The sequence below is a fragment of the Gavialis gangeticus genome, unplaced genomic scaffold, assembly GCF_001723915.1.
Source record: "Gavialis gangeticus isolate Ggan-Ray unplaced genomic scaffold, GavGan_comp1, whole genome shotgun sequence".
Classification (NCBI taxonomy): Eukaryota; Metazoa; Chordata; order Crocodylia; family Gavialidae; genus Gavialis; species Gavialis gangeticus.
In genome coordinates, this window is record NW_017729003.1 from 9,947,533 (window position 1) to 9,974,979 (window position 27,447).

The 27,447-nt window shown below is 44.8% G+C and overlaps 1 protein-coding gene across 2 annotated transcripts in view; it reads right to left on the reverse strand.

Annotated features, from left to right (window-relative positions):
- Positions 1-27,447, reverse strand: part of LRRC20 (leucine rich repeat containing 20) — a 223,973-nt gene that overhangs the window by 171,368 nt on the left and 25,158 nt on the right. For both annotated transcript variants that reach the window (XM_019507804.1, XM_019507803.1), the window contains exon 2: positions 26,051-26,200. In XM_019507804.1, the coding sequence (XP_019363349.1) occupies positions 26,051-26,200 (150 nt within the window). The remainder of the gene's footprint in view (positions 1-26,050; positions 26,201-27,447) is intronic.

Here is a 27,447-nt window from a genome sequence, read left to right on the forward strand (position 1 = left end):
CAGTGAGGTGACTGTCTAGTCTCCTGTTGAAGATTTCCAGGGTAGGTGATTGCACCACCTCTGGAGGTAGCTTATTCCAGACACCCTGACTATGAAGTTTTTCCTAATGTTGAGCCCGAATTGGTCTTCCAGGAGTTTATGGCCATTACTCCTAGTTTTCCCCAATGGTACCCTGGTGAATAGTTGTTCACTGAGCCCTTGATGTACTCCCCTAGTATAGTGGTAAGCTGCTACCAGGTCCCCTCAGCCTTTTTTTCTTCAAGCTGAAGAGTCCCAGATCCCTCAGCTTTTCTCGTATGGCTTGCCATGTAAGACTCTGATCATACAGGTGGCTCTTCTTTGGACTCTCTCAAGCTTGTCCATGTCCTTGTTACAGTGTGGTGCCCAGAACTGGACACAGTAGTCCAGCTGCAGTCTCACCAGTGCTGAGTAGAGCAGAAGAATCACCTCCTTGGTTTTGCTGGAGATTCAGCCATTGATGCATACCAGAGTATTAATCTGCCCTACTGGCTACAGCATTGTATTGCAGGCTCATATTCATACTGTGGTCTATTATTACCAGCAGGTCCCTTTCATCTGTGGTGCTAGTCAGTTTGGTGCCACCAAGCCTGTAGGTATGCTGGGGGTTGCTCATCCCAAGGTGGAGCACTTTACATTGCTCCATGTTGAACTTCATCAGATTCTGATCCACCCAACTTGCCAGCCTGTTTAGATCCGCCTGTATCTGTAGCCCATCTTCAAGCATGACCACGCTTCCCCATAGCTGGGTGTCATCTGAGAACTTGGCAAGTGAGCTCTTCACCCCCACATCCAAATCATTAATAAAATTATTGAAAAGTGCTAGACCAAGCACCAGCCCCCGTGGGACACCGCTGTCCACTTCTTGCCAAGATGACACAGATCCATTCACTACGACTCTCTGGGACCTATCCTGCAGCCAGTTTCTCACCCACCTGTCTTGGTGTTAAGCCCACAATCCTTCAATTTTCTCACAAGGACATTGTGGGATACTAGATCAAAGGCCTTTTGAAAGTCAAGGTATACAATGTCAACATGCTGTCTTGTGTCCAGGTGGTGAGTTACCTGGTCATAGAAGGAGATGAGGTTGGTAAGGCAAGTCCTGCCTGTGATGAAGCCATGCTGGCTGTCATTCAGAATCTTACCTTCTGCAAGCTTGATAAACTTTTCTAGGATTTTCCCTACGATGGAAGTTAAGCTGGTTGGCCTATAGTTACCTGGGTCTTCCCTCCTGCCGTTCTTGTGGGTGGGCACAACATTCGCCCTTTTCCAGTCCTCAGGGTCTTCTCCAGAGCACCACGAGTTGTGGAAAAGTTTTGCCAGGGGTTCCACAATGACTTCGCCCAGCTCCTTCAGCACTCTTGGATGAAGATCATTTGGTCCCGCCGACTTGTACATGGGCATCCTTCCAGCCTTCATCAGCTGGATAAGGATGCTGTACATGGATGTGACCAGTGAGGTGCTGGTCAATGGGTTCCTGAGCATGCGGATCATGATAGCATCATTCCATCAGGGCTGCCTGCTCTCCCTGATCCTGTTCATCTGCGCCATTGAACCCCTGGCCCAGTGCAGGACTCCATGATGAGCAGAGTCCAGATCTCTGGTGGAAGCAAGGAAGAGACCAGGGTCCTGGCCTATATGGTTGACCTGAAGCATGTCACCCACAGAATCCAGAGAGCCATGTGTGTCTTCTTCTGGGAATCAAGAGGAGAGAAGCTGGCAAGGAAGACCCTGTACAAGAAGAAATAAACTGGGGGCAAGGGGATACCAGACTTCTTCCTGTTCCTGCGAGCAAGGTACATGAGCCAGATCTGTAAGCTGGCGACCAGTGCACAGACCAAAACATCCTGTCTCATCAGGTATTTTGCAGGCTGCCTCCTGAGACCATGGGGGGTGTATGCACCAACCAGTGGGAGACTGTGGACCCCTGGTTCTACAGGGTCCTGAATGAGTTCCTGAGTGAGTACAGGCTACAGAATAAAGGCCCAGTGAATATGTCAAACCATAGGAGGATACAGAAGGCAATCAGAGCCAAAGACATGCTATCAACAGTGGAGCTGCTCCCTGATGATGACTGCCAGGCCGTCTGGGAGTGGATCTTCCACAAGGACTTACAAAAGTAACACACAGACCTGAACTAGCTAATAGCACACTGCACACTCCCAGTAAGGGTGTGTAGACATAGAGAGGGACAAGGGTCTTGACCCAATTGCCCCAGGGAAATCTGCAAAGGCACAACAGAGACCACTGGCCACCTCCTATGGCTCTGCTCATATGCCAACGGTGTGTGGAAAAAGGCAAACCAGCTCCGCAAAGAGGTGACAGGGGTCAGGCTAATGACGAGGGAGGTGGTACTGTACAGACACCTTACTAAACATCAGGGGACCCCGATAACCTGCTTCAACCAGGAGCGCCCTATGGAAGTCCAGGAAACTCAAGGAAATAGACTGTGTTAAAATGTTTATGATTGAACTCCAGTCCTACTACCAGAACTCAGTGGGAGAGGACAGAGAAGGTGCAGCCAACTCCACCTGGAAAAGGGACACTTGGCACAGGCTCTTCAAAGACCTAGACTCTAGAGGGGAAGTGGACAAGGATAGTGAAGAGGACAAGATAACCGGACCTGAAGACTGTGATGATGTCAGCAGCAATGGAAGCAACAGCAACAGTGACAGCAACAACGATGATGACAGTGAATGAACTGAGAAAGTCCTAGCCCCAATTCTGGGGTTTACAAAGAGACAGTGTGACTGGGTTAAGGAAAGAACTATGGATGAGTACACAGGAGTGTAGGTCTGTTTATTGTAACAGGTGCACGGGCTTTAAATGTGGTTTAAGGTGTGTGAAGAAACATTTTGCTAGATGATTTTATATATTTTCCCCCCAAAAAATGCTTGTGGTAGGTTCCCATCAGCATGTTTGCCAAATACGGGCCACATATTTTATAGTTATGCTCAGTGTTAGCTGCATTCAATCAATTTCAGAGTTGATAAGTAAGCACAAGCTGCTTTTGGAAGCAGTTTAATGATAAGCAATACACTTACTGAAGTTTCCTTGTACATGAATGTAAGATGAGGGATTGATAAGGGGAAAAAAACTAACTGATGTTGCATTTGAGCAAATACGGTATTCTACCACACAAACAAGGGGCTGAATATAACTGATGTAGCAAATGCAATGCAAAGATCTAGAAAGGTATCAGAACATACATCAAAACTTGCCTTATAGGCCTTTTACTGTTGGGAAACAGATAGCTGAGGAGATCAGTTCTAGAAAGCAGGAAACCCCCACCCTGCATCATGGGGTGCATCTACACAAGACACTATAAGTATAGTAGACTAATTCTACTGCATATTAGTGCATTGCGGCAAAAGCCATGCTAATATGCTAACGCTCAGTAGAATTAGTCTGCTGCACAGTAGCGCTGGTTATGTCACATTAAGTTAGCATCTGTTATTACAGGTACTAAACTTAATGCACTATAATTACAACACATTAATGCACATGTAGACATGCCCAATGTGAAGCAACTACCATATTTATTTGTCTCTTACTGTAATGTTTCTCTCAATAGGGAGGAAGTGGAATAATGAGGGAGTTTAGAAGTTGGTCTAAACCAACCCCCATTGCCAAACTTGGGAATCACCAGGAGTAAAGCAAACATCTGTGCAGCGGTCTATGCACTACTCCAATCTTATTTTTGATAACTTAAATGAGACTCAAGTGATTTATAAGACCTGTGCTAGCTCTGTGAGCAGGAATTAATTTATCCCCGTCTTCTTCAAATTTGGAACAGATACCCACCCTATGGCTGTGATTTTACTTCTTGCCCATGAGAGATTAGGCTGATATATTGTTTGGAAATGTAGATGAATATTGGAGTGGTTCTGGAAGGCCTCATCTCTCAGTGAAGTCAACAGTAGTCTCTCCTTTCATCTCAGGGGCTTGAAATATTTGTTTTCTTTTGCATCCAAGATGAGGATAGCACCTGCCCTGTGCAAAAAAAGAGTACAAAGTTCGGCTATCTTTCCCTCCCTAATATGATAACTGGTAAATTAAGGCAGGGGGCTGTAATACAACAAAACAAACAGACAGTTCTTCAGAATAGGGGTAGTCTTTCTTGTGTTACTGTACACTGTGTAGCACAATGCAGCCCTAACCCAAGATCAGCTCTTATGTAAGTACTGCTACAATAAGAGAGTTTAGTTTAAGAGAATTTAGTTTTCTGGAGGAGAAGGAAGTGGTAAATTCAAAGGTAAATTAGGTGGCTTTTGGGAGAAACAAAAATAATTAAATTATAATAGGATCAATTCTATCATTTTCTTTACAGCATGGCTTTAGTTAGATGCTATTAAAAATAAGCCAGCACCTGTTTCAGCTTTCTCCAGCTTTCCAGATGAATTGAAGCTTTTCTCTTTTAATTTGTCCTGAAGTGTGTTTATTCAGAATGGTAAAAAGGACAGAAAAGAACAAAAGAGAATCCCTTACTTGTGTAGCTTTCATACACATGCAAAAAAAAAAAAAATAGCAACAATAACCAGAGGTGCCCCTGAATTTTACTTCAATTGGGAAAGAAAAACACCCCTATTTAATCAGTGCCTGTGGTTATTAGCTTCATGAATTTGGCAATTATGCCCATTTTCTTAATTGTTGTTATTTTTTTTTTAAGAAGATGCTTTGTTTTTGTCTTAGCTGAATCACAGCCGTTCACCACTTATGAGATACATGTTACTTTTAGGGCTGGGCACAAACGTTTTGAAGCTTCTCATGTTCTCATTATTTGTAAGAGACAGAATTGTGGAAATGAGGCAGTGAGACCAGTTTAGCAAAGTAATTGCTTTTTTCTTATTGATTTTTAAAAACTGCAAAGCCCAACAGGGAGTCCTTTTCCAGGAGGGTAAGCACAACAGGAATCTGCAGTATTTACTAACAAGAAAACTGATTTGATGCAAGACTGAGAACTTCCTTGGCCTCATCCCTGGAAAGAATATAGGTGTACACAGACTGCAACATAAGGGTAAGCATAGTATGGGTTTACTACACGTATGCTGTAACGATAAGTTATTTAAGCTATATCTAACAGTCCTCTCCTTACTACCTAGGTCATAACTGAATTATATAAAGATAAACAAGCAAAAACACATTTCTTCTGTAGTCTACTCAGGCAGAATAGAAATATTATGAAAAATAATGCATCTCTTGGGCAGATTCAAGGCCACATCTGACATTACCACAAGGCAATTGAAAATAAATATACTGATATCTTACAGCAGGAATTGGCAACCTAAGACCCATAGGCCAGAGTTGGCTTTCAAAGGTCTGCATTTTACTAAGGGCACACTGTACTGCAGCCATTTAAATCTCATCTAGGTTTTGCTAATAGTGCACTAATTGCCTCTAGACCAGGGGTGGGCAAAATACAGCCTGCCAGCTGGAGCTGGCCCAGTAGGCCGTTCTATCCAGCCCACAGGGCCCCTACAAAAAATTTAGAAAAATTAATATTTATCTGTTCTTGGTTCTGGTCAAAGATGACAGGAACCAGGGGCAGTAGGGCCCAGGCCTGCCTGGCTCCACCTCACCCCTACTGGAAGCTCCAGTACGGGCTTCTGGCCTGGGACTGTGTGGCTCCTCAGCTGTACCAGTATTGGAAAGTCAGGTAACTGGGGGGGGGAGCGGGCAAGGGTGGAAAGGCAGGGGAGGACCGCGGGCAGGGAACAAGCTGGTGCTGTGCGTGGAGAAAAGTGGCCCCTCCCCCACCCCATGGCCTGCACTCCCTGCTGCAGCCACTTGCAGCCCATGGGGAGTTGTCCTGAGCAGGCACAGGCAGCCCCATGTGGGCTGTGAGTGGCTGCAGCACAGGGTGCTGGCCACAGGGTGGGGGCGGGGCCACTTTTCCCCATGCTCAGCACCAACTTGTAACCCACCCCTGCTGCCAGCCTGGGCCCTGCACCGGCTCCGGGCTCAGCCATTGGGGCCATGCCATGGCAGCAGCAGTTGCAGCAGCCCCGCTTGCCATGCCAGGCAGTATTTTCTGCTGCTGCCTGCCTGGAGCTTGTGCCATGGTAGACTGCAGTGCAGCTGCCACAGTCGCCTCTGCGCTGCCTAGTGTGTGAGCTCCAGGCAGGCAGCAGCAGCAATCACTGCCCAGAGCAGCAAGCAGGGGGGCCACTTTCCTTCATGCCGAGCAGCTGCTGCTGCCATGGCGAAGCCCCGATGGTGAGCCCCAAGCTGGTGCAGGGCCCAGGATGGCAGTGGGGGCGGGTTACAAGCTGGTGCTGAATGTGGGGGCGAAGAAGCAGCCCCACCCTGTGGCCGCTGTCCTACACTGCAGCAGCTCACAGCCTGCACGGGGCTGCCTGTGTCTGCTCAGGACAGCCCTGCGTGGGCTGTGAGCTGCTGCAGCACAGGGTGCCAGCCACAAGGCAGGGGAGGGGCCGCTTTTCCCCTGCACTCAGCACCAGCTTGTTCCCTGCTGGCGAGCACAAGGTCAGGGCTGTGTGCTGCCCCCTGCCTGTACCGCAGGGCTGAGGAGGGCACTGAAAGTGAGTGGGCACAGGAGCCAGCGGGAGTGTGGGGCCCACACTGGTGTCCTGGGGCCAGCACCAACAGGGCCCAGAGCAGGGCAGCAGGATTACAGCATTGCGACTGGCAGGGGCTCTATGGAGCCGGGCCAGCTCCCCCCTCTCCCTGCTGGTGCAGCCCAGCCCAGCTCCACAGACCCCTGCCAGCCAGCCCTACTCTGGGCTCTGCCGGCACTGGCCCTGGGACACTGGTCCCAAGATGGTGACCAATGGGCGGGGCACCTGTGAAGGGGTGGGGCTACAGCTTGCAAAAACTGGGTAAGCAGCCTTATGCCCAAAATAATTCCCTGCCCCTGCTCTAGACCCTCCAGCCAGATGTTAAAGCCTTTGTGGAGAACTGCTCTTCCTCACTGCAACCTCTGCTCAGCATCCCTGGAATGGCTGGAGGGGAACAATGACTCACAACACGAGCTAGGTTGGAAGCTTCAGCCCACACAAGTAAAAGATTGCCATCCCGTCTTACAGAATGTGGCACTAATGCAGTACCTACCAATTTTAATAAAATGTGGCTAGAATCATTTCAACAGGGCACCAAAATAATTTTGAAAGTGGATAATGACTGACATATAGCTACTTCTTCAACCCCCATCACCAGAACTTTTGAGTGCTTCCCAAAAATTAGCAGCAATCTCTCTCTTCTACCTCTATCAGTAGGAGAAATAAGTTATACGGTTTTTCTAGCTTTGTTTATACTGTCCCACTCATAGAAAGCTGGGCAGTGCTCTCAATGCCTTGCTTCACCAGGCCAGGAGGGTATTTACTGTTCAAAGAATGACAACAAGAAGAATCAGAGAATCCCAAGTAAGTAGTCACCCTTAGCTGAAAGGAAGGAGAAGGAAAATTGAGAGTGGCAGGGAGAGATGTCTATAGTTTCATGGTCCAATGACAACAAATCAGTGGTGTTCTTCTCCCTTCATCCCAAGAGCAGAAGGCTTAGATATTGTAGCCAAGACGTCCAGAAAATATATAAAAGGCAAGGTTTTTTTGACAATATCTTTTATTGGGCCATATATAGCTGGAAGAGATGTTAGATAAGCTTTCAGGCAAAGTGAGGAAGGACACGTTGTGCCCAAAAGCTTGTCTAAAATCTCTTCTGAACTGTACAGTTGGTTCAATAAAAATGTAACTGAAAAAAGCAAACCCTTGGCAAGAGCAGATGATATTCAGCATCTTGAAGAACAGTTAGGGATTACTTAGAGAAACTAGATACTTTCCAGCAGTCAGTAGGACCAGAAAAACTGCACCCCAGGGTACTGAAGGAATTGGCTGAGGTAATTCCAGAGCCATTGGCTTATATCCCTTTGAGAACTCATGGAGGCCTACTGATGTTCTGGATGATTGAAAAAGGGCAAATGCAGTGCCCCTTTTTAAGAAAGGGAAAAACAAGGATCCAGGGAGGTCAGTCTTACCTCGATACCTGGGAAGATCATGAAGCAGGTTCTGGATGGGGAAAAAAAACTATGGATATGATATACTATGATTTTAGCATGTTTTTTTACACTGTCTCCCATGATATTCTCATTCACAAACTAAGGAAATACAGACTAAATGGAAGTACTGCAAGATGGACTCATAACTGGCATGCTCAGTGAGTACTCTCAGCAATGGCTCAATGTCTAGCTGGGACAAATATCAAGAAGGGTTCGCAGGGAGTCTGTCCTGGATCTTGTATGGTTTAATTCTGCCTTGAGCAGGGGGTTGACTCCTTTGAACAGGGGGCTGGACTGGATGACCAAGTGAGGTCGCTTCTAGCCCTACTTTCTATGATCCTATGAATATCTTCATTAATGATTTGGATGACTGGATTGAGTACACACTTAGACATGTGCTGATGATGCCAAGTTCAGTGGAGTTGCAGACAATCTGGAAGATAGGACTAGAATCCAGAATGACAAGGATAGACTGGAGAAATGGTCTGCATTTAACCAGATGAAATTCAACAAAGACAAATGCACTTCTCCTGCACTTAGGATGGAATAATTGCATGTGTAAATACAGACTAAGGAATGACTGGTTAGGCTGTCATATTGCAGAGGAGGACATGAAAGTCACAGTGGATAAGGAACTGAATATCAGTCAGCACTGTGCTCTTGTTGCAAAAAAAGTGAATAGCATCCTGGATTGTATTAAAAAGGAGTGTCACTTGCAAGTCAAGGATGCTGAATCTTTCTGTTCAGCACTGGCAAGGCCTTACCGAGAATACTGTGTCTAATTTGGGGCCCCACCTTCAAAAAAAGATGTGGGCAGTATGACGGGCCAGTAGGGGTTGCTCCTGCGTTAAGCCACCTGTCTCACTGCGTCTGACCACCTTCCAGGCTCCAAGTGCCTCCCTGGGGGCGCTTCACATCTGGCTGACCCCCTTCCTGAAGCACACCTGCAAGCCTGGGCTTAACGCTGCCATCACCCAGGGTCTGGATTGAACTTGGCCCTGTGGCCCCTGGGAAACACAGGCCTAGTAGCCCTTGAGGGGTATTCAACCCACTGCAAGAACTTGGGGTGCTTCCCTCAGTCTGAGGCACAAAGAGTGGTCTCCCTTAGTCAGCCGAACCAAGGGGACCCCAAGACATAATCTAGACCCTCTCCTAATAAGTCTCCCATGCTAGGTACAGAGGAGAACTTTATTGGTTACAAGGAGTAGGTTTGGAATAGGGTACAGGGTAGAGCAATATCAGAGAAATACCTTAGAGCAAACAGTGGCATGGTATCCTTTGATCACACATCTGAGTTAGTGCAAGTTATATATTTAGTTAGATCTCAAATAGTTTACTCACAAGTATCATCCAGAGGCAGGTGGAGATTCCCTCCGGAGGCAAGCAGTTCATTGCATATGAGTTTCAAGAGAGAGAGTGAGTTTCAGATAGTCCAGCTTCTCTGAGAGTTCTCATCATGGCTGCTGCCCCCGCCTCCTGGGCAGTCCTCAACTTATATGGCCCTTATGACCTCATTTACCTGATCCAGTGAAGGCCAGCAACTATTGGCTGCCAGCCACCCAATTTGAAATGCATCATTGGCTCCCAGGTAGACTAGCAGGGTCTTTAGTCCCCTCCCAGTCATGATGACATTGCTTAGAACAACAGGGAGTTTAAGCCCCCACCCACACGTATGAGGCCAGGCATGTAGGCAGGGGGAGCAGATTTCCCCTGCCCTCTGGAATGTATCCAGCTCAGGTCACAACTCAGGTTTACCTGAAGCTGATAGGGCCAGGGTGTCTGCCCTCTGCAGTGACCATGGTAACCAAATTGTCAGTTTAGGCATCCCCTTGATAGCAGAGTTTGGGGAGAGACAGAGAAGGCATTCTGCCACAGGCAGCCTAGAAAGAGTTCATTGGGGAATGACAAAAATTATTAGAGGCATGACTTATGAGGAAAGGCTGAGAAAACTAGGGTTATTTAGTCTGGGGAAGAAAAGGCAGAGAGAGACTTGATAATCGTCTTCAAACACTGAAGGGCAATTACAGAGAGAAGTGAGATAGCCTTTTTCTCTGTGGCTGTAGTGGACTGGACTAGGAACGATGGTCTCAAACTGCAGCAGAGAAAATTTAGGCTGGAGTTTAGAGAGCATTTTCTGGCTATAAGGGTAGTCAAAGGTGGAACAGGTTACCTAGAGAAGATGTGGAATCTCCATCCTTGCAAATTGTTAAGAGCACATTAAACACTTGATTGTTTAATCCCTACAGCTTAGTCAGGGATGATCCTGCTTTGAGCAGTGAGCTGGACTAGATGACCATATGTTGTCTCTTCCAGCCCTATTTTCCTACAATCCTATGAATACTTACCTGTATGCAAGTATTTTGCTTTCTTAACCTGAAATGTACACATTCTGTCCTACTTGGGTTGCTGCTCCAACGAAGTACCCCAAGGATTTTTTCTCCTTGATAAGTCAACATAATGCCCATTACTGCTAAATCCTTGAGGGTGAGAACTTCTCATTTCTTTGACTATTTATACCAATTTAATGTGTCTTTGTGTTGTATGGGAGATCTTTTTAGTGAGGTAACTCATTGTTGCAGGGCACTAAGGTGCCTGCTCCTATAAGAGCAGAAACTACCTAAGGAGAGAGTCCTAAGAGCCAGACAGAAGCCCATAGGTGCAGTTTACTATGGCAACAGGCTAATGAGTAAATTAGCCTGCACCTGGTCAGCTGACCAGAAGAGGCAGGGCCCTGGGCAAATATAAACCCCAGGGCTGGAAGTAGAGTTTGAGTTCTCTGTCAGCAGCCAGGGGGGAAGGAGCTCTTGGAGAAGAAGCTCACCAGAGAGGCTTAGCTGCCTGTTCTACTCTGGGTAGGATTAAAGGGTTCCAGGAACTCACCAGAGACCCTGGCTTCTAAGGCACTTGGTGCTGGGAGAAGTTTGATGTTTTAATGGGACAGAGCACACCCAGAACCACTTATGTTATGTTATAGCCCAGGGGCTCAGATTTTAGTTGCTGTTTAACCGATGGATTGGTTTGAGGCTACTGGGGAAGGAGGAGGCTTCATTGGGGGGCTCATGGCAGTGTGGGGACCCCAGTGCCAAAGAAGGGCGCAGCACTGAGGGGGTGAGCAGACCCCAGCACAGAAAGAGCTGTGGAGAGACCGGCACCAGTGTGGGGTGCAGAGACAGGGCTACACAGAGCCCAGTGAGGGCAAGGGGCCAAGCTATAGCAAGGCCTAGGAAAGACAACGTCAATATCATCTGCAAGGCTGGGGGCATGGTAAAGGGGTGGTTTTGGAGCCACACATCTAGCCCATAATGCTGGGGTGTTCTGTGAGTCACCCGTTTTGAACTGGGACGCCAAAGGTGTCTAAGAACCCACAAGGTTCAGTGGGGTCCAGCAAGACTGTGTCCAGAACACAAACTCAAGGGCAGACTCCCAATTTACTAAAATTACCAGCAAGACGTGGAAGGCGAGAAAGAAGGTGCCTGTTGAGCAAGACTGGTATGGTCAAGGTGCCCTAGGGGTATCACGGCCATCCCTGGGGACCCCATCCCGTGACACTCATTTTTTCAGTTACTTTGAAACTGAAGCCATGAACCTGCCGCCTTTTTCAGAGAATGACTTAAGCAACAGTAGAGGTGGTCAATAATATACAGTCTTGCATTAAAGCAGCAGCACTGTCTATTATTATGGAGTGATAGTGGGGGGAGGTTAACAGAGATGGACTTATCTGCTGGATAATTATTTGAAGGAATAAAATCCATCTCTTTTTGGTGCCCTCTGTCTCTAGGGCACTGATAAAGCCAATGCACATGCAGCAGTGTGTGGCATAAATAAGGCCTCTTTTCACTATAACTAAAGAGCAATTGTTGGCAAGGGTTTACATGTTTGTACTGCTTTTCTTTTATAACGTTATTAGTTCCGACAAGTAAATTCATCTTCCTTGTTCAATATTAATTAAATGTTACACCTTCTCTGAAAAATGAGAACTTTAATAAGTGGATTGAAGGACTGTTTAGTTTTACTGAATCACCTAAATCCTCAGATGAAATGTTGTAATATGAGATTTTCTATAGCAAGCTAAGTCATGACAAAAAAAATAATTGTCTCCATATGTCCTATAACAACAGTATGCTGAGGGGCTTTCTTTTTCTTGTGCCACAGTCTGAAGAACATGGATTCCTCCAAAGTGCACTGAAAACAGGCAACTTCATTCTGTTTGCTAATGATCATCTTGCAGAAAAAATACCACAAATCCTTAATTACACAGTTCAAAAATATATCAGAGTTTACCAATACATTATGAAAGAGGGAGGGAGGTTTGGGTGTGTAGATAGGAGGACATAATGTATGTTTAGACAAGTTTGAAAGTGAAATGCAGATCTAATAAAGCAGGGAGAAAAAGGAGGGCTATTCCAGATGGCAGTAGCTGCTTTATCCAATCCACTGCTGATCTCCTTCCTGTCCCATCGCACTGGGAAGGGAGAAGCATCACAAAGCAGGTTAGTGCATAAAATGCAATGCAATCCAATCCCAAAATGAATGGGGAAACAGTACGGTTGACTGAGAAATAGGGTGATGTTAGACTTCAGGATGGAATAATGCTATCAGGATGGAAACTGCAGCAACCGAGGCAAGATGAATCAGAAATGGAGAGCTGGAAGGATACTTCATGACTGTGGATGGTCATGAGACACCCAAAAGCAGGAGTTAATGGAGGGTCTGTGTTGAGATTAAGGCAAAGGAAGAAGACTGTGCTTAAGCATGCTTCCCTTGCTTATGCACTCTTAAAAAGAGATACTGTCAAATAGCTACTCCCGTTGGAAAGCCCATAGTGGTGAAATCCCTAAAAAGTTAACACTTCTGAAATGAGTCAAACTGAACCAAACTGAAGTCCACCAACTCAGACTGAGAGCTCACACAGGGATTAAATGCATGAATTGCATTTCACAACTTTAGTTTATTTGGATTAATTTGTCTGAGTGCCCCACATAAGCAAGCCCTTAGAATCTATTATATAAGTATGTACAACTTCATTGCCATTGAAAGACTTAAATTAATTGAACATACTTTATAATTATTGTATTTTTGCCTCTTTTCCTATATTTATTATTGCAACTAACATTAATTTTCACAAGAGGCAGACAATAATTATTAGAGAGTAGGTTTAGATTAGACATCCGCAAGAACTACTTCACAGTTAGGGCGGCTAGGAGCTGGAACCAACTTCCTAGGGAAGTGGTGCTGGCTCCTACCCTGGGGATCTTTAAGAAGAGACTTGATGACTACCTGGCTGGACTCATTTGAGTCCAGTCTTTTCTCCTGCCCAGGCGGGGGATCGGACTTGAAGATCTACAAGGTCCCTTCCGACCCTACTTCTATGATTCTATGATAATTCAAATAGCTCAGGATTTCACATGACCAGATCAGCAGTTGTGCAACGGGAAGCTGGGGAAGAAAGCAAGAAAAAGCAAGCAAGACCAATTAAGCCTGTCAGTAATGAGGTGGTGCTACACTTAAGCTTTAAATTCTCCAATGTTTAAATTCCATTATCTGCATTTTACTATTAAAGATTCACAAGGTAAATTAAACAGCACTCTAAGCTGAGCACCTAGAGGTTTAGAACACCAAGTCTTTTCTGCCACTTTTACAACTTAATGTTAAGCTGACTTATGAGCTCAAACTTCTAGTCCCACAGTTAAACTGTGTGGGGCAGTCATCAGCTGACCTGAAGCAGCACAAGCCACCATGGATGGAGCTCACTTTGTGCTGATCTCCTTGGACTGGATGGCACCTATTAAACGTAACTCTGTACTGCCTGTGGCAGGGTCCTGTGCAAGAGAAACCAGAAGCAGCAGTACCTAGGAACAGCCCTGACTTCTTCACCGCTGCACACAGAGGGAAAGCACGTGTATTTGTGTACTTCAGCACACGGTTAGCCTATTCGTCAATGCAGAAGGCACAGGGCTATGAACCGCTGAGATTACAGGACTTCCTACATTAGTGAGGGCCTCACTGAAATTCACTGAAGCTTATCCAAGTGAGGGTGACTGGGTCATGGGTTTCAAAGTATTCCCTTGTTAAATTTCACGAGGTGTCTTGCTAAACAAGTACAAGATGGAGAGACAATGGAGTCTTAATAAGCAGGGAAAGGATGCTGCACAGGACAGCCTCCAGCACATAATATATTCCATCTCACCTCAGCCAGGAGGAGAAAAATCTCAAAGCAGCAAGCAACGTGAGCTAAATCAACAACACGCTTTGAAAGCTTCCTTCTTGACCTTTACGTTATGGTATCTTTAACACTACCTCAGTTCATTACATGAGTAAAATTTCCTCCTCATACACAGTTTTCTACTCAAAACCTTTTACTACACTGCAGGAAACAAAGTTCCTAAATAGAGTTTCAGAGATACCAGCTTAAAGCGGCCTCTAGAAATTTCCTCTAGCCTCAGCCGTTTACATTTAATCACAGCTGTTTACTGGCATTTCTCAGCGCCGCCGTACGATTCTAAGAATCTCTCTCCAGTGTTCTTATAGAAGGAAAACCTGAAGCAGAAACTAATGTCCTTTAAGTCTCAAAGTGACATTAATAACAGCAGCACAGAGAAAAAGTATGATAATTGTTAAATATTTATGCAGTAGAATTTTAACAAATGGACATTTCATTGACATTTTTCAGCACTTTTGAAGTTGGTTATTTTATCTGAATGCAGTCAGCGAAATTAAAAGCCCGAGTTCCATTGGGAATACAGTGATTAAGAACACATCTACATTTTCCTTTCCCTTCATTGCACTTCTTGTTACTCCTTTTGTTTCCGTCTCCATACCCACTTGGTCAGTGCAAACTTCAGTATCTCTCCCTCTGAAATATGCTTACAATTGACTGGAGACTGTGCCCCATCTTCTCAATAATGATAAAAAATGCAGACACAGAATGCTGTACACCCACAGAATTAGATGGGTGGGAAACTGGCTGCAGGGTCAGACACAGAATACTAACAGATGGATCTGTCTCAACCTGGCAGAAGGTAGCCAGTGGGGTCCCCCAGGGTTTAGTACTTGGACTGATGCTTTTTAACATCTACATAAATTATCTGGCTATGGGGGTGAAAAGCACACTAGAAAAGTTTGCAGATGACACTAAGCTTTGGGGAAGTGTGGACACACCTCATGGCAGGCTGAAGATCCAGACAGACCTAGACCAATTAGTTGGATGGGCGGACCAGAACCAGATGCTGTTCAACACTGAGAAGTGTAAAGTGCTCCACCTGGGGAGGAAAAATCCGTAACAAACTTACAGGGTCAGTAGTACTACTCTAGTCTGACCATAAAACGAATACGAGGCACCAGTGTGATTCTACATTTAGCAAAGCAAACAACACGCTAGCATGCATCAACCGATGCATCTCAAGCAAAACTAAGGAAGTTATTCTGCCACTCTACTAGGCATTGGTGAGGCCACAGCTGGAGTACTGTATCCAATTCTGGGTGCCACACTTCAAGAAAGGTGTAAAGAAGCTTGAGTGAGTCCAGAGAAGAGCCACTCATATAATTAGAGGCCTGAAAAGCAAGCCATACAAGGAAAGGTATGGGACTGTTCAGCCTAGAAAAGAGGACTTTGGGGGGATTTGGTGACAGCTTACAAATATATCAGGGGAGAGCATCAGGGGCTAGGCAAACAACTATTCACCAGGTGCCCCAGGGGAAAACCAGAAGCAACTCCTAGAATGTTTCAGACTGATTATAAGGAAAAATTTCTTTATGGTTTGTGTGACCAGACTCTGGAATAGACTCCCGGGTGGGTGTGGTGCAGGCACCTACCCTGGAGATCTTCACCTTGATGGGGTTATTTGACCCTACCAGTCTTTTCTGCCTAGAATAGGAGGGGCTGCACCTGATGCTCTCACAACATCCCTTCCAGCCCTAAACTTGTGCGAGTCTGTGAATGCACATAATGGAACAGGGGAATAGATTTAACATCCCCCTGATCTAAATGTCCCGGCTGCTATGAGGCCAATTGTTTCATGCTATGAAGAAATATTTTCTTTCCATAGCATTAGTGGTTATATTCTAATGACCTGCCCAAGACATTAAGGAGCTTTAACACTTGGTATAAAGAAGCCATGTGTGAAGAACTATGTACGAGTGCTAGATGGAGGAAGCTAATTAGTAAAAAACCTTTTTCAAAGGAATACTCACTCTGGATTCTGAAACATCACATCATCCTTTGCTTCTTGCTCTTCCATATTCTATATTTAATTGTATCCAGATGCCTTTCCCTTCTTTTAAACTTGTATGCCAACCCTTTTTGCAAACACAGTCCTCATTAAACAGTAGCATGCATAATTATGTCCCTAGCGCTAAGCAGACAGTTACTTAGTACAAAGGTCCCTGCCTGCCTACCATGAAACTTATGCCCATCAAGAAGCAAAGGAAACTGCCTCTTTCAGAGACAGGTGAATCTGTGGTTCACCTATCAGAACAAAGTTACTTATAATTGAGGCAATCAATTGACAACTAAGGGCCAAAGTCAACTCTCAGCTAAACCAATACAAACATCACTGGAGTTGCTCTGGATTTACAAAAATATAATTAGCTCTGAATTAGAAAAATAAATCCACTTGGGTCAGAACACATCCAAAGCATCCAAAAGTTTTGTTTTATTTATGTTCATTGCCCTTTGAAATTCTTCCGATTCTCTTATTGTAAGCTGCCCTGAGCCTTTGTTGGGAAGGGCAGTATATGAAATGCATAAATAAATAAAACAACTATTTTATCAATACCAGTAGTACTATCCAGAGTATGCCATTACATCATACCTGCCCTCTTTGTTTGTCTGGCAAAAATCAGTCTTCAGATTCACGTCTTGCGTCATATCCAGAAGTTCCATTATGGCACTGGATCAGAAATAACTGTAAACCTTTTCCTATTTTGCAGCTGCTCTATCAAAAATAAAACATCTACCAAAAAATAAAATCATACATTTGCCAATCATTGGGGAGAAGTAATTACAGGTTTCCCTCGCCAACCACAGTTTTACTAACCATGGTTTTGAGTATCCACGCTTCGGGGGGTGGGGGAGGAAAATACAGTTGGAAAATACCCCCCACAGCTCCCCTGGCCCTGCTTATGCCTCTCACTCCCCACCCACAGCCCTGCTGGTGCCCTTACCCTCCACCCACAGCCCCTGCTCTCCCCAGCCCTGCTGGTTTTGCCAATCACAGTTTTGCCAACTACGGGAGCTTTCAGGAATCTAACCCCTGTGGTTGGAGAGGAAAAACCTTTACGGACCAGTTTGGAGGCGTGGAAGGGTTGCTTGTTTTTGGAGACCTCTTCTGGGCAACCAGCCAAATTCAGTCTCATAAAAAGGGAAAGGAACAGGGATACTTTTTTCCTAAATTTAAATATAAAGGAAACAATTTTTTTAAAAAGATGCAAGCATATCCTGAAAGCTCTGCTGCATTTCTACAGCAACTCTGGGCTTGGCTGCTAGGAATACTGGCAGCAGCACAGGGGAGCCGGATTCAGTTCCTCTAACTGATGACAAAGGGATGAGTTTATATTTGGAAGGGGCAGAGGGCAGGGCAAACCAACTGTGATGCCAGCACTGTCTTGTGACCAGGTTGTGTTTGGAGCACTGTGGACAAAGGAGAATAGTAAGATCTATGATAGAGCATTGGGACTGGGAAGAGTTGGGGTGTGAATCTGAACACTCTCCAAGTTCAGGGGTAACTGGATGTGGATAACTGGTCCAGGTTCATCTAAAGCAGAAGGCTTCAATCCATACAGCACTCCACCTGGGACCCAAGAGACAGTCTGTTGTTACTAAGGCAAGCACACAGCAAACTTCAGCCCTACCAGAAGCCTTTTCTCCTTTCAACCTTGTGCACAAGCTGGCTAGCAGGAGACACTCTCTCTCACTTCACTACACTCCAGCCCAAGAAAGTTTTAATTCCGTCTGACCTGGGACTTTTCATCCCAGGACCTCTATATCAGACAGTCTTTCCAGTGGGTGTTACTGACAGCCAATCAGATCTTTACTCTGAGTTTGGGTCTATGACTACCTTTCAGAAAGACAGCTTCCAGAACAGACAATATAGTTTGGATCCCAACCAAAGAGTCTGACTTGGCGAGACCTGGAATGAAAACTGATAGGATGGACAGAATTTTCCCCCTCTCAGTTCTTCACTGTCAGACATTCCTTTTTAGTGGGATATGGAAAGCAGTATGTCAGTCATAGGATTTCATAGACATTAAGGCTGGAAGGGACCTTGGAAGATCATTAAGTCCAGCCCCCTGCCCCAGGGGCAGGAGCAGGAGAGGTGGCAAAGTCAGTTTTTCTGGGAATGAAAAGGAACTTTAGGGTTATGGGGCAACCTTCTCTGTAAAATCCTTCCATCAAACTCCAGAGTGTAAGAGGTCCTCTCTCCAATGTTTAAGAAAGTGTGGATAGAAGACCCCATAGTGGCCTTATGGGCCTCCTTATAAAATGTGTGAGACCCTTTCTGCCCACAGCATAGCTGTTCCTTTCATGGAGTGAATGACAATGAGAGCTGTTGTACCAGAGGCTTTGAATACTTTGGCTATATTCACCTTCATCTCTCTATTGTTTTGCTCATAGATTCATAGATGTAGGGTTGGAGGGGACCTGAGCAAATCATCAAGTCTGACCCTCTGCACTGAACAGGAATGAATACTGGGCTTATACGACCCCCACTAAGTTAAGCTCATATGACCCTAGTCAGGTAGTTATCAAGTCTCCTTTTAAAGACCCCTAAGGTAGGAGCCAGCACCATTTCCCTTGGAAGCTGTTTCCAGATCCTGGCCAACCTGACTGTAAAGTAGTGCCTCCTGATGTCTAGCCTGAACCTACACATCCTCGCATTGGCGGCCCACGTTCATCTTGGAATCAATAATGACTCCAAGATCTCTTTCTGCCACTGTGCTTTCAAGAAGGGAGTTCCCCAGCCTATAGGTATGCTGCCGGTTCTTCCTGCCTAAGTGCAGTACCCTGCACTTGTCAGTATTGAATTGCTGGACACAGAGCTTGTCCGGACCTACATGTGAAATTTACATAATTAAATGATAATATCAGTGCCTTTTTGCACAAGAATATAAACTCATGACTGGGACCACCTAAAGCATAACAATACAGTTAATCTCATCTTTGATTCTAGTATTAAGTACAACCCATGACCAACTACTCTAATTTGGTTATGAACAGGCTCCCTTTTCATAGTGATTACATCTCCCTTGCTATCACATTCCTTGCCAATCTAGGTGCCCCTGCCAGTTGGAAAATGTTTGGAGTTCCACCCTGCTATCACAATAACCTATACAGTATCTTACAATTTAAGGTCTAAGGTGCTCAATTCAGGAAACCAAGTGCTATTGAAATTAAATCAAGTAGTGTGCCTCTGGTTTAGGGTGTTGGGCTAAAGCAATCAAATCATACTATAGGTATCCAAATGATAAACCTCCGGAGCAATCAAGAATTTTATGCATGACAGCTGCACAACCAGAGATGAAGCTAAAAGGCTAACATTCACATCACAACCAAAGAACAATAACCCTCCACTCTATCAGCTTTGTCTGGACCCTGATCGTCAACCCATTAAGAGAAATATGCTTTGAAGAAGGTGTATAAGAGAAGAAGAAAGCTACCAGCAAGGAGCACTCATCAGAGAAGGGAAACAACACACTAGTCCACCATAACCTGCACTCAGCTGACCACCCTTGGCGACAGATCCATGCCTGGTGAGAAGCTGCAAAGACCAGAACCGCTTTCCTGCCCGTGTTGGTGAGAAAACCACTATTACGGTTAATAAGTACTGGACTTGATTATCGCTTGTTTTGTTTGTATGTTGCAATAAGCCTACCTGTCATTTTCCTGTAAGAACTTATTATTTAATTAGTAAAGACTTTCTGTTAACTATCAATGGAATTGTCATGTCAGTCTTTCTAAGCACTAAGCATCCCATTTTCTGTGCAACAAAATCCCATCCTATTCACATTCGCCCACCCCTGTAACCTGTCCAGGTTCAGTTGTAACCTGTCCTTCCCTTCTAGCGTGCCCAACTCACCCCAAATCTTGGTGTTGTCAGCAAATTTGAACAGGGTGCTTTTCACCCCCTTGTCCAAGTTGCTGATAAAGAAATTGAAAAGCATGAGCCCAAGGACCAAGCCCTGAGGGACTCCACTGCCCACCACCCTCCAGGTCGAATATGACCCATCCACCACTACTCTCTGGGTGTGGCCCCCTAGCCATTTTGCAACCTATCTGACTGTGTAGGCATCAATGCCACAGTCACCTAGCTTTTTAATAAGAATGGGGTGCGAGACAGTGTCAAAGGCCTTCCTGAAGTCCAGAAAGAATACATCCACCACGACACCTGCGTCCAATGATTTTGTGACGTGATCGTAGAAGGCAACCAGGTTGGTCTGACAGGACCTGCCCTTAATGAACCAATCCCGGCTGCCCTTGAGCATCCTCTCCCCTGCTGGTCCCTCTCAGATGTGCTCCTGGATAATCTTCTCAAAGAGCTTCCCCAGGACCGAAGTAAAACTAATGGGTCTATAGTTGCCTGGGTCCTCCCTCCTCCCTTTTCTGAAAATGGGGACCACACTGGCCTTCTTCCAGTCTTCTAGCACCTGGGTAGAGCACCATGAGTGCTCGTAAAGCTGTGCTAGGGGCCCTGCAATGACCCCTGCCAATTCCCTCAGCACCCTAGGGTAGAGAGCGTCTGGACCGGAACACATCCAGCCCCTCCAGAAGTTCCCTAACTCAGTCCTCCCTTGCCCTAGGCCTGGCGCAGTCACTCCTGAGTCTGACCTGAATCCCAGTAGGGGATAAGTCCTGGTCCCTGCTCAGAAAAATGGAGGCAAAGAATTTGTTAAAAAGGTCTGTTTTTTCATCTGGTGCAACCACCAGATTGCCAAGTGTATCCTGCAGGGGCCCCATGTTGCCTGGTGCCTTCTTTTTACTCTCTATTATTTAAAAAAGGACTTTTTGTTGTCCTTGTTCCTTGTTGCTAGCCCTAGTTCCGTCTCCGCTTTAGCCTTCCCAACAGCCTACCTACAGCCTCTTGCTATGGAGATATAATCCTCTTTGGCGATAGCCCCCCGCTTCCATTGAATGTATGCCTCCTTTTTGGCTTTCATATGTTCCTGAATGCCTTTGGTCAGCCAAGGGGCCTTTGAGCACTCTTGCCCCCTTTGACTCATGTTGGGACTGTCACCCCTTGGGCTTAGAGGATCGTCTCCTTAAGGAACGACCACTTTTCTTGGACACCTAGTTGTCCTGTTCTCCAGGACCTCAATGCCTCTCCTACCAATCTCCTTAACTCATTTAAGTTGGCCCTCCTAAAGTTGAGGGCTACTGCCTTGCTGCAGGCCCTTAACACCTTGCACTGGATGGTGAATTCCAGTAAGCAACGGTCGCTATCACTTCTTATTAATCTCATTCATCTTACTCTTGCATTTTTGGAGTTAACCAAAAGGACAGTATTACCCCTCCCTGCTACATGAGGACCTTGGGGAGGGAAGCTTTGTTAGTGTTCAAAAGGACTCTGTTGTAGGGGAAATGGGAGAGGGGAGGAGGGAGGGAGATGGGACTGAGGTTTCAACAATAGCATACCATGCTCCAAAACCCCTTGCAAAGGGTTAACATGTAGGCAAGCCACTTTCAGATAAAAGAAGAGACCTATTAATTAAAAAGGTGAGAGTTGTTTTATCAGGATTCACAGTCCACAGATCCAGGTCATGACAGGTATCTGTACACTGCCAGAGAACTGGGAAGAGTGGTGATCCCGAGCACTTTTAGGCAGCAGTGATGAGGGATTTTATGGCTTTCTTGCAGTGAAACCTGCCTCAATTTGATAACTGAACCATAAAAAAAAGGAGTTGGCTTTGTTTCCTATTTTAAGGTCAACTCATAATTGCACTACCACCTGAATATCCTTTGCTTCAGCTGACTTTACACTGGCATGGATGCTTTGTGAAGCAGTGTTACAATAACAGTGTAACACCCTTAGCTAACCCCCAAGTCAACCACAGATATTATCTCTGAATGTCCTTTGTGATAGTAGGAGGGCATTTGTCACCTTCTGAGAATAAATGGCCATCACCCCCATCCTCCCAGCTTCCCAGATAATGTGTTAGGCAGCACTAGCCACTGGTTCAGTACAGGTTGCTGTTGCACCATGCTGCATGTGCAAGTGTCAGAGTTTGAGAGAAATTTTCAGTTACATTTAACTCAAGTCTGAGAACAAAGGCTTGAGGGATAATGTGAAGATTATAATAATCATGAGAGCACAGTCCTTCATCACAACCTTCTTTACCATCTTTATTTTCAGGGGCCAGGAAGGGGCACAAAGAAGGCCTTTTACTTGGCTTCTGAGATAAATGGATGACAACCCCTACTTCTGAGCATCTCTTCTTCATACAGTACCTGCTTTTGGTTTTCCAGCAAGAGGTAAATGCAAAAATGATTATCAAGAAGCTTCTGTCCTCTCTCTGCAAAACACCAAAACATCAATATCTGTGAACTGAATTATATGAGCCATTTTTCTGAAAGCCTCAAAATTTCTTCTCCTCCTTACGAGACGTGGAAGTCAGACTCACTCATGAGAGTTTCCAACCTGGTACTGTCCATTTAAGAGCTTCCTACAAGCATCCTTTGCCAGTCCCCAGAAAAGAGAAAAGGGCTTTTGGAGGGGAAAGAGTCCTCAACCAAGAAGACTGAAAGGACTGTGTATGCCATCACATATTCTGTGTATTTCACTAACTAAGACATGGCATGTTGTTGGGCCGCTGCAGGCTAAAGAGAAGAGGTAAATTCATTTCCAAGTGAAAAGGTCTTGAATCATTTCACCCCCTGCTTTCCACTGTGACTTGCTCAGCCACCTCAATATAGTGCTTTTCTCCTACACCAGCTCAGAGCAGAGTTCCTACCGCCAGCTGCTGCCATTACTGGGGAGGATAGGAAGAGACATGCTGTCTTTCAACCCCTCCTCAGAAAGACAATGTTTTTTGAGCTTAGCAAGGCTGAGAAAAAGATGACACAAAGAAACAGTTGTTAAAAAGAAAGACCCTTTGCTATAAAAGACAGACTTGCAATTTGCCACTTGGAGGGAAAACATTTTGCAGAGTTCTTCTCTAAGGCTGCTACTAAGCCCAGACTCAGAGCAAGGATGTGATCTGCCTCTAGATACTGTGAAGCCTGGAACACTTTGCTGTAAAGACTGTCCAATATGGAGTGGACTGCAAATTAAATTATAATATTGAGTTCCTTTAGCTTCAGATAAACAAGGGAAGCAGGTGACAGGTCAGCACTAAGTCTTTATCTGTTTTATGTAGTATGATCCTGTGAATACAGATTAATTTTATGAACCTTCTTTGAAAATTGAGTTGCTCATACAAAATAATGTGATGCCTGTCTGATTTCCCTTTCTTCTGTACATGCCCCTGTGTCCTCTATTGAAAAGTTGCTTTGTTATTTCCTACCTACAGCAATTTTCCTCAGCAAGTCCCAACAACTCCTACTGCCCACAACCCAGTATGTTACAGAAATTAAAGGTAAAGAATATTTTCACCTTGTGTGTGGCTGGAACTCTCCAAAGGCAACCACCCTGTTCCATTAAACCCCTAATTGCCTTCATTCTAAAACCAATTAGCCCCACACTTGAACTGCAAACTGAAAAAAGGGGAAAGGGTAAAACAGTGCTCTTAGACATTGAGACAGATGCCATGTGTATTTAAAGCTATCGTTAGAATGAATGTCTAGGGCATGTGGTTTAGGTGAGAAAGTTGCAATGATTTATATTGCTCTTAAGATTATTAAACAGAAAGCCAAGACTGACAATTTGTGCACCACAAGACAACAGATAACTGACAAATGGCTCATGTTCTGGTTGCTTCATTTTGTTTTTCTAGATCTTTTTATGCATGCATGTCCTGATTCAGTAAAGCAGTTGAGCATATACTTACTTGCATTGCTGAATTGGGGCCATATTATCTTATGAAGCAGGAGCTGTACATTGTTAGTTACTTATGTTGCATTACAGACACCCATGACTAAAAGTTTTCACGTGGATATAATGGGAAAGACTAGCTAATAGGATTTGAGAATGAAAATGCATCTCTTCAGGTAGTGTTTCCCACGTGCTTAGAGGTTACTGGACAGAGGAGATTTGAAGAGAAGTGTCTCTACTAACATTGTGTATTTATATATATATTATTCACACAATATTTTTACCTGTGTGAATCTAGAAAAAAGTCCTTTTCCAGAAATGCAGGAAAAACTTGGATTTTTTTTCTCTGACCAGTATTGGAAGATGATTTTTACACCATCTATACCTGGTGACCAGTGCTACTTTGTTTAATTTTCAGTTAGTAAAGGAAATGTAACCACACACACAATATTCAGAAGGAAGAAAGGAAAAAAGGGGCAGCAGTGGGCACCCATCTAGAGTAAGAGTCCCATTATATAACTGAATCATCATCAAGGGCAAACTGCTGTGAAATAAAACTTGAAATTGGGGCAGCTGAGATTGGGCTGGCTGAGAAAAAGAGAGGCTGAGATAGAGGCATGGAATATCTAGGTTATTGATGCTATAAGCGGGTCATCTTATTCATAGTCATCTGAGCGGATAGATGATAACAAAAATCAAAACTGGCATCAGTGAAAAGGTATGCATACCCAGATTGGCACAGAACTTACTGCCAAAACATGCAAAGGATCAGCCATCTAACTGTGTCACCAAGTTAGTGTCCTCTGCTCATGGTTTTGCTGTATTCAGGTACAAACCATATTTAGCATCAACCAAGGCATGAGCTGGCTACATACCAGTTTAAAAGTTGTTGTGTAAATGAACAAGGGGTTGAGATTGAAAAGAGATAACTGAGCCTAACATCAAAGAGAAGAGAGACCATGGTGTGGCCTGTAGGTTAAACAGATGTCAGAGGAGCAAATGTTGAACCCCCCCCCCCCAAAAAAAATTCCTGCATCAGAGACATTCAATCTGCAAAGGAAAGTCAATCTGCAGAGGAAAGACAGCTGGCAGAAAGTGGCTTTGAGACATATCGGAAGGAGAATTTGCAGTCTCTGCAGGTAGGAGACAACCTTCATCATGGTCTGATCCAAAGAGCATATACCTTTGATTTCTATGGGCTTTGGATCAGGCCCCTTATCAGCAAGTTGCAAGAAACTCAGATCTAGTTTTCAGGTCTAAGTGGCATAGCCTCCAAAGGCAGCTCTCCTTCGTTTTTCACAGCATAATGAAAGGTAAATGCTTTTAAAAAAAGAGCGATGAAATGATCCACGCTCTCAAGAAAAGGAAAGCAAGTTTTGAATACAGAATTTCTTGCTGCTAAAAGAAGCATAGGTTATAGGAGAATCGCATTAAGAGAAAAATATTTTTGCTACAGTTCTGCTGTGTTGTCATGGATATGTTGCCCTAAATGTTAAATATCACATCAAAAAAGGATATGAATTTAAGCTGACTAACAAAAGTTAGGCATGTTCAGGTTGCAAATTTCTGTAGCTGTCAGCAAACCCCATTCCTGATCTATAACATACCCTACTTTCACAAGCCTGTGGCAGTGGATTGTTGCCCCAGCACTTCAGTTCTGATGTACAGTACAGTATCTATAGTATTGTATCATGCTACAGCATCTGTGTTTAAGACCCGACTTTAATTTCACCTACACTAGTGTATATTAGGAGTTACTCCACTCAAGTCAGAGTGTAAAACGACTTTAAATGAATTGGAATTCAGCCCACAGAATTGTGTCTGATGAGAGGGACAGCTGGAGGTCAAATTTCTTTTCAGAAAGAACAGTTCTCAAAACACAGCATGGAGAACAGCATGATAAGAAATACCGTGTTCTACCTCTGCCAGTTTGGAACAGTGTATCCCATTACTTAAGTGCACCAACCACAAAACCAGCTGTGGGCACCTGTGTCAAAAACAGTCACAAGCTGACCCCAATCTCCCGCTTTGCATGGTTACTTCAGGGACTCACTCCTACCTTGTAGCTGGTTGAAAGTGATGATAAACTTGCCAGTCAGAGACTTCAGTTCATTATTGGCCAGAGTTATGAGATGTATCCCTTCAGTGACGTTCCTCATGACTTTGTAAATGCCGATTGGAAAGGTCATCAACTTGCAGTCAGCCAAATCTGCAGCAAAACAGCAAGTCAAAAAAGGGCATGTGAACTTTGCAGAGGAAAGTATCTTTGCACAGAATGCACCCAGTTACTACCAGAATATTTACATTTTGTTCTGTCCATGGGGATTAGAGGAGAGTGAAGGAGAAAAGCAGCAACTATAACGAACCACCCAGGTTATAACTTATAATATATTTACAGAGAGACAAATATTCCTTCCAGGAACATGAGTGCAGAGAAAACTCTCTAGGGTTAGACAATAACCCGAATGGTTAGCTAGAGATACAGCATATGAAAGAATCAGTTCTCACTTCGTAGATATAAGTTTTCCTTGCTTCTAATTTTTCACTACAAAAACAGCAATACATCAACCTAGGAACATTTTTTCAATCCTGCTGCTATGACTCATGCCCTTTTACAGTGGCGTAATAGCGGGGCCCTTAAAAACTCCACAGTTACTTGCCATGCTTCCCAGGAGGGTGGGCACAGAGCCAGCCTCGTAAAGTACTTTGTGGCTACTGCACAAGGGTGCAAATGGACGGACAGCAAGGAACCAGGATTCAGGCCCAGGGTGGAGAAGGACAGTAGGTTCTTGGGAGACATAGGGGGTATACACAAGCTATGATAGAGCTATCTGGTTTGTACAACCAAATACTGATCTTTTGCTGAAAGAGCTTGGTGGTCTACAATGAAGCATTTGCCACTTTACCTTAAGGCAGACAAAACAGAAAAGGGGCTAGTGCTGAGAGATTGTAGCAAGGGAAACAGTCCCTTAACATGACTACTATTGTAAGGGCAAGACTCACTGCCCTCAGAGACCAGGTGGATACACTGCACCTTGTTCTATCAGAAGAATGGCTGTACCACATGGAAAAAGGGTATACTGCCCCTGAGCAGGGCACATGGTTCTGCAGCTAGGTGTCTCTAGGAAACCTGGTTGTAGAGGCTGTAATGGGTATGCACCAAGTCAGAGCATCCTCAGTCAGCTTGTCCACACTCCTCTTATCAAACTTTAGAGTTGCACTGACTGCCTCTTAGGTCCACTGGAGAAGGCAATACTGCTAACCCAGTGTACAGCTGCAACCTCTCACTGGTCTCTATTGGCAGAAGTCTAAAGCAGAAGCGATCATTTTAATTTCTATTGACACACAGTGGTCTTTGCAGTCAGTCTGATGTCATTATTTTGGACAGATCCTCAGTGGAACTTGTTCCTCCTTTCACCCTCAAGGAATAATTTCTTCTGAGCCTTCCATTAAAAA